General features: G+C 50.4%; 1 protein-coding gene across 1 annotated transcript; it reads left to right on the top strand.

Annotated features, from left to right (window-relative positions):
* The first annotated feature begins 2053 nt into the window (after positions 1-2053).
* Positions 2054-6541, top strand: npas4l (neuronal PAS domain protein 4 like). Its single transcript, XM_057048312.1, has 10 exons — positions 2054-2257; positions 2712-2875; positions 2987-3132; positions 3209-3305; positions 3746-4013; positions 4097-4206; positions 4292-4427; positions 4515-4677; positions 4727-5840; positions 5925-6541. Exons 1-10 carry the CDS (start codon positions 2151-2153, stop codon positions 5951-5953), a joined length of 2334 nt encoding a protein of 777 aa, XP_056904292.1. The 5' UTR covers positions 2054-2150; the 3' UTR covers positions 5954-6541.
* Positions 6542-7368: the final 827 nt, after the last annotated feature.

Below are 7368 nucleotides of genomic sequence, written 5' to 3'. Positions count from 1 at the left end.
TGCAGACCTGCAGACCTTCTCATGCCTGTAGACCTGCAGACTTTCTCATGCCTGCAGACCTGCAGACCTTCTCATGCCTGTAGACCTGCAGACCTTCTCATGCCTGCAGACCTGCAGACCTTCTCATGCCTGTAGACCTGCAGACCTTCTCATGCCTGCAGACCTGCAGACCTTCTCATGTCATGTACTGGGGCTACGTTCGCTACGGGTGGTGGAGAGGCCCCTGGAGCTGTGGAGGAGGAGGCTCTCTGTGAGAGAGAGAAGTCTTCTCCTGCAGTACGGTGGAGGGAGAGCTGAGCCGGACCCCACGGACATCTTCCCTGACTTCCAGCTGAACCCTGGATGCGAGGAGCTCAGCGGGCCTCTCCTGAAGGCCCTCTGCAAGGACAAACTGGGCCTCCACGGAACCATAATAAGACTCTATATGTGAACATTGTAGACGATTAACGACAGGGGCTACTCAACAGAGCGGCCTCTGTGTGGACAGACAGGCTGGGGGACACAGTCCACAATGGAGGGTCCTATATAAACCCCCCATCAAAAAGAGGACCGGGGACCTCCAGTGGAGGGTCCTACATGGAGCTGTGGCACTGAACGTCTCCCTCTCTCGATTGGACCCCGCAGTGCCGGGCCAGTGCCCGTTCTGCCCAGGGCGAGAGACTGTTTCACACGTACAGTGAGTGTGAACGACTCACTGTACTTTTTAATGTTTTAAAAGGTGTTTTTAATGGTTTTAATGAAACGTTCTCTGTCAGAGCTTTGATCTATGGAGCAGGGTACAGGAAAGCTGCTCAGAACCAATGGCAGCTACTCAGTTTTATTTGTGGAGAAGCCAAGATGCCAATCCTCATCTCCAGAAAAAAGGCCGCCTCGGCGTGGTCACGCCCGGTGCCGGCTGAGGTTGGAGTTTGGGTTTAGAGAATGATGAATGACCTCAGCCATGAAACATGGTGTCACAGTGAGGTTCTCTGCCCTTATGGGACAGTTGGATCGCTGCTTTATAGGATTTATTTATTCATTTATTGTTGATTTTGTGTTCTGAACAAAGCGCTTGTGCCCCTGTGTAAACTTGTAAATAAAGTATTTTTGTAAAATCTAAAAAAAATCTCTCTCCTCTCTCTCTCTCCCTCTCTCTCCCTCTCCTCCCTCTCTCTTCCTCTCTCTCCTCTCCCCTCTTTCTCTCTCTTCCCTCTCTCTTCTCTCTCCTCTCTCTCCCTCTCTCTCTCCTCCTCTCCTCTCTCTCCCTCTCTCTCCTCTCTCTCCTCTTCTCTCCTCCCCTCTCTCCTCCTCTCTCTCCCCATCTCCTCCTTCTCCCGCTCTCTCCTCTCTCTCCCTCTCTCTTCCCTCTCTCTTCTCTCTCCTCCCTCTCTCTCCTCTCTCTCCCCATCTCCTCCTCTCCCCCCCTCTCTCTCCTCTCTCTCTCTCCCTCTCCCTCCTCTCTCTCCTCCTCCTCTCTCCCTCTCTCTCCTCTCTCTCCTCCCTCCTCTCTCTCCTCCTCTCTCTCCCTCTCTCTTCCCTCCCCCTCTCCCTCTCCTCCTCTCTCTCTCCTCTCCCTCTCTCTTCCCTAACCTCTCCCCTCTCTCTCCCTCTCTCTCCTCCTCTCTCTTCCCTAACCCTCCCCCCTCTCTCTCCCTCTCTCTCCTCCTCTCTCTCTCTTCCATAACCCTCTCTCCTCTCTCTCCTCTCTCTCCCTCTCTCTTCCCTAACCCTCTCCCTCTCTCCTCCCTCTCTCCTTCCTCTCTCTCTTCCCTAACCCTCCCCCTCTCTCTCCCTCTCTCTCCCTCCTCTCTCTCTTCCATAACCCTCTCTCTCTCTCTCTCCTCTCTCTCCCTCTCTCTTCTTCCCTAACCCTCTCCCTCTCCTCTCCTCCTCCCTCTCTCTCCTCTCTCTCCTCTCTCCTCTCTCTTCCCAACCCTCTCCCTCTCCCTCCCTCTCTCTCCTCCCTCTCTCTCTTCCCTAACCCTCCCCCCCCCTCAGGTTTGGGGCTATAAAAGGAGGGCGGAGCGCTCGGGAGTTTCATCCCCGTCCTGCAGCCTGTAGAGGTGAGTAGGAGATAATCTTCTGCCCAGCGGTCCACAGCTGCTCGGGTCCCTCTCTGGCCCGGATGAATCTGAAACTGTCTGTCGCGACTTCCAGGGCTCACGTCAAAAATGACACTGTGGTGCAACACCTGCCGATGTTTAGTGCGCGCCCCGTGCGCCGCTCACCGCCGCCACCGGCCCGCGGATCAGCGCAGATCTTTCTACAGGAGTTTCAGGTCAGTCCTCCTCTTCGTCCTCCTCTTCCTCCTCCACGGAGAGAGGAAGAACCCGCACATGGCACGTGCAGGCGAACCTGTGGGATGATTTAATCCACTCGTCCCATTTACTAATCCAGTTTCTGCACTCGCTCATAAATGACTTTATTACCTTTTATTTAAAATACGTGTTTTATAAAAACACAACAAGAAAACAGTGGAGTGGATGTGCAGCCTGACGTCATTCTCCTTTCTGAGCGCCCCACTGTTTAAGACGGCTGTGGAGAAGGAAGATCTGCCTGCATGTGTGGTGCCCACAGCAGCAGATGGGCTCAGATCTCTGCACAAGGCCGCAGCCTCTCGTCGCACCAGTGTGCCGGAGTCGCTGAAGGAGGCTTTCGGAAATGTCTCGCGCTCCTCAGGACGTCTGCTTCAGTTTATTTACTTTCTTCTCAACGGTCACGTTCTCTCACAGATCCACCAAAGGAGCATCCAAAGCCCGAAGGGACCACATCAACCATGAGATCAGGAACATGCGTGCCCTGTTGCCCATCAGCCAGGAGGACCAGGAGCGCCTGTCCTACCTGCACTCCATGGCAGCAAGCTGCACCTACATCAGGAAGTCGGTTCTCTTTCAGGGTAAGTCCTCACACTTCACTTCCTCTTCAGCTTCCTTTGTGTCATTCAGATCATGTCCTCAAACAAAGCATCCCATCCACATGTAATCAGAGTCAACCTTTTCTGTCTAAGGACTCGTGGCTGGTGGAGATTCCTACTCCTCCCTCCCATACCAGGTCTTTCTTCAGGCCCTGCATGGCTTCATCCTGGTCACCACCACCCGGGGGAAACTTGTCTACGTATCTGACAATGTGTCTGACTATCTCGGCCTTTCGCTGGTGAGTCAGTAGAATTGCAGGGGACACAATTCCATTTCATGAATCTGAAAGTGAAAACTTGTCGGGGGGGTTTCAGACCGATGTGCTTCAAGGTGACACTTTCTGTGACCTGGTGGAGAGCTGTGACGTCGATGTCGTGAAGGCCAACCTGGATTTTCCAAACTCAGCCTCAGGTGAGTGACAACATGCCGAGAACCATTCATGCATACGGACTGAGGGAGGATGGAAGGTTATTCCAATAACACTAATCATAATGACTGTATTATTCTGGAAGAGCCTTGTGCTAAAATGTTGATTTTTAATTCACAAATCTGGGGAAACATTTCTAGATAACTACAACATGTCAGAACTGAACATAGACAAGTTTCCATTATTTTTTTGCATCTTAACAAACTGTCATTAAACTATAATCTAATAATTGAAGGTAATACGGTGACGGATTTGAGGAACTTTTTTTTAAAACTTTTAGCACACATTTAAACAAGTACGAAACTTGTAATAGTTTTATTCTTACATACCAAAATATAAACTATGAACTCAAAATTCAGTGACATTTTGAAGTAAGAGGAAAGCAGACCTGCACCTGCATATTGACCCGCCTGTCGCCCCCCAGCAGAGAGGAGTTTTGTGTGTCGGATGCAGACCTCCAAGGCCTTCAAGCTGCAGCACGGCAGCTGCTGCTCCATGTTGGTCAAAGGCAGCTTCCAGCCCGTGCACCAGCCGCCCTCGTTCTCCTCCTCGCCCTGTGTCACCGACCAGCCACTGTTCATTGCTCTCTGCACCCCGACAGTCAACCGCCTGCAGAGCGACGACCCCCACTGGTGCCACAGCTTCTCCAGTGTCCACAGGCTGGACATGAGCTGCACTCAGGTCTCACACAGGTTCGGCCGCATGTCCTCAGCAACATATATTCAGGATTTCATTTTGCACTTGCTGACTATATTTGTGCTTCTTTTTCTTCCAGTGTTTTATATTTTCTAGGGTATTCAAATGAAGAAATGGAAGGCCAGTCATGGTACAGTCTGGTGCACCCGGAGGATCTTTCCTCCTTAGCAGAATCCCATCAGAGTTTAGGTGAATATGCTCATATGTTATCATTAAACATAAGAGGTAACAGTTGTACCAGGCCTGATGATCTGATCAGATGTTTTGATTCCAGTGCAGGCAGATGAAGACTTCCAGGTAGAGATGGTTGTGAGACTCCAGTGCAAGGACCTGTTGTGGACCTGGACCTACATTCAAGCTAAAAAGTACCCTGAGTGCCAGGGCTTGAAATGCAAAAACTTCATCATCGGGTAAAAAGTGCCGAATTCTTTTCTATAACTGAATTTAGGCCGTTTTGACCCCACATCCCAGCTGATGATGTTGTTTCACACTTACAGTGAAGCAGAGGCCAGATTTCTGCGGACCAAGATCAGCTCTGATGCCCTCCGACCATCACATCAGGCAAACCCCTGCAGATGTGCAGCTCAGCGGGTCCTTCAAAGCAGCAGCAGCAGCAGCAGCAGCGGCAGCAGCAGCAGCAGCAGCAGCATTAGCAGCAGCAGCAGCGCAGCAGCAGCAGCAGCAGCAGCAGCAGCAGCAGCAGAGCAGCAGCAGCAGCAGCAGCATTAGCAGCAGCAGCATTAGCAACAGTAGCAGCATTAGCAGCAGCAGCAGCATTAGCAGCAGCAGCAGCAGCAGCAAGAGCCGCTGTAAGAGACAGAGGTCCTCCAACAGTGACCATGAGGAGCTGCTAGCTGCCAAAGTGAAGAGGTCAGATCAAGACAACAGCCTTGTGGCATGCACATCTTTCCACAGCCATGGCTCTCCTGTTTCTGTGGTGCCTGCCGCTGCCCTCATCACGCCTCCCTGCAGCCCGGCCTCCTCTTGCTCCCCTGTTCATCAGGAAGAGCTCAGCCATGACCTACTGATGGACGTGTATGGCTGCACAGATCAGCTGCTCTCGTCCCCCGAGGGCTCCCCCTCGTACCTCTCCTACCCGGAGGCCGTGCCTGCCTGCCATCTTTCAGCCCCACACTCAGCAGGGCTGAATCAGACTTTTGAGCAGACGGCTTTTGACATCCTTGGTGATCTCGCTTGGCCCGCGGCGCCATCTCCGACCTGTCGTTTCCAGGCTTGCACACCGGATGCTCGATTGGTCCCAGACTGCCTGTCCATGTGTGACATGTGTGATATCTCGCCGGACTGTGCTCTGCACCAAGAGGACTTCAGCCTTCTGGAGCAGCCACAAGAGGGCAGCCCCATCCAAGCACAACACGTCCCTCACCATGTCTTTCCAAGGCTCTCGAGTCTGCCCCCCTCCCGACAGTCTCCCTTGTCTGCAGAGTCTGACTGCTACAACGAGCGGGAGCAGGTAGAGATCAGTATTCTGGCTCAGCAGATCTCCTGCCTGGCAAGCAGCTTCACCAAACATCACACTCTCCAACCTGTTAGGGATGCGAACCAAACCTCAGCCTGGCCAAATCACCCCCCTGTCCAACACTCGAAATCAGATCAAATCCTGGATGATGGGGTGTTTGACCTCATCCTGAGTGACCTGGATTTGGTCACGGGGAAAAGCGGCTCCAGGTCCCAGCAACGCCTCCCTGCCCTCCTGCCAGCTGCTGAACAGCTGAGTGTACTGGAGGCCTTCAGGCTGCAGATGGGACACCATGATGGCCACTCTGGGCTGCAGCCTCTCAACCACTGTAGCAGCCTTCATGCAGGTAATCCGTGTGACTGATTAGATTTGATCATCTGGTGCCACATTCTGACATCTTATCGCTTCTGTTTGTTTCCGTGTCCTTCAGACGGATTTCCTGAAGAAAGCCTCTACTGAACCAAGTCCGTGACTTGGTCTCTTCCTAACGTGTCACATATTGTCACCAGCTGAATCCAAAGAAGAAAATGAGTGACATCAAAGCCATTTTACTCGGTGGTCTTTTTTGAAGCTGCTGTTTGCTGAAGTCTTCAAATTTTAATGAGAAGGGTACTTTTTGAAGACACTGACTTCTTTTCCTCACGCAGAGTGCCCACAGTTTACTATTGAGCACTTTATCAACGTCCTTTCCACATGTTCGCACTAAAGCCATAAAGCTGCAGCTTCAGGTGCCTTGAAGGCTGAGGTGGAATCATCAGTGTGGAGAAAACATTTCCTTCTGGTTCCCATTTTCTGATCATTGTGAAATTTATACTTCCAATTATTTTGACATCAAATTCTACCTCAGTGTTGCATATTTAACATTCCATTGGAATATTTATTTCTAACACGACTTCTAGTATGTATGCTTCTTCTTTCTTGCAATGTGAACCTTTTTCATGCCACATTTATTTTTTCCACGGTACAAATACGGCACATGTATGAAGATTCTACTATTCTTTTAAATCAAATGTGTGAAATGTTAATAAAAAAGCACGATGAATGTCACGTTTCATCCGCTTACAGTGCATTCCTTCTATTACACATCTGGATTAAAATGATGCTACAGCACCTTAACGAAGCCTCATCAGGGCATGTAAAGCGACTCATTAACCCAATATCAATGTTTGCTCTTCTTTCAGCTGTTTTCTTATCTAAACTCTTCACCATCCAGCTGTGTGCTGTTGTGTTGGTTAGATAAAACCTAGTTTTGGACTTTTCATCACTGCGTTCTTGCCTGCTTTCGGGTCCTGTTAAAACCCAGAACGTAACAGACTGGATGTTGACGTTCATCAGCATTAAAAATGCATCGTAGTGAAGAGGCATCATAGCAGCTTAGGACGTCGATCCTTCTGTATGTGCTCGTTTCATAAAGCAGTCATCCTTCCCATCCATTCACTGATCCACTGACCTCTGGAGAACAAGCGGAGCGAGATCTCAGAGAAGAAGCATTTCGGGATCATTTGCTCGACTCATGCAGGTGAGACCTCGTACACTTCTGCGAGGTCTCATCTGCTCTCCCTGTGCAGCCAGATAACCTGACAAAAGTCACCTCTGGATGGGGGCCAACAGGAGAGGGATGGACATTTCCTGTCACCTGCCAGGATGTTCTACCTCCCCTACTCCTTGATCTGTTCTGATGGGCCACATTGGTGAAAGGAACCCATATTAAATTCAGATTTTCAACAGAAAAATGAGACGGTAGTTAAACTTCCCTATTTTCTGCTTTGGAGCTGAAGTTAAAATTTCTGGGATATGTTTGCTTGCTTATTAACCTGGATATCCAAATTGGCAGCCCTGGGAAATATTTGATTGCTCTTCATCAATTCTTTGAA

This window comes from Takifugu flavidus, chromosome 11, assembly GCF_003711565.1.
Source record: "Takifugu flavidus isolate HTHZ2018 chromosome 11, ASM371156v2, whole genome shotgun sequence".
NCBI lineage: Eukaryota > Metazoa > Chordata > Actinopteri > Tetraodontiformes > Tetraodontidae > Takifugu > Takifugu flavidus.
The sequence above is the reverse complement of the archived record's forward strand: the minus strand, read 5'-3'. Positions and strand labels throughout refer to the sequence as shown.

What these genes read in the sequence shown, in the direction of transcription:
- npas4l (XM_057048312.1), top strand. Translation starts at nt 2,151, where the DNA reads ATGACACTGTGGTGCAACACCTGCCGATGTTTAGTGCGCGCCCCGTGC. An exon ending in ACTATCTCGGCCTTTCGCTG is followed by an intron (nt 3,133 to 3,208) that starts GTGAGTCAGTAG and finishes GGGGGGTTTCAG; the next exon opens with ACCGATGTGCTTCAAGGTGA. An exon ending in TTTTCCAAACTCAGCCTCAG is followed by an intron (nt 3,306 to 3,745) that starts GTGAGTGACAAC and finishes GTCGCCCCCCAG; the next exon opens with CAGAGAGGAGTTTTGTGTGT.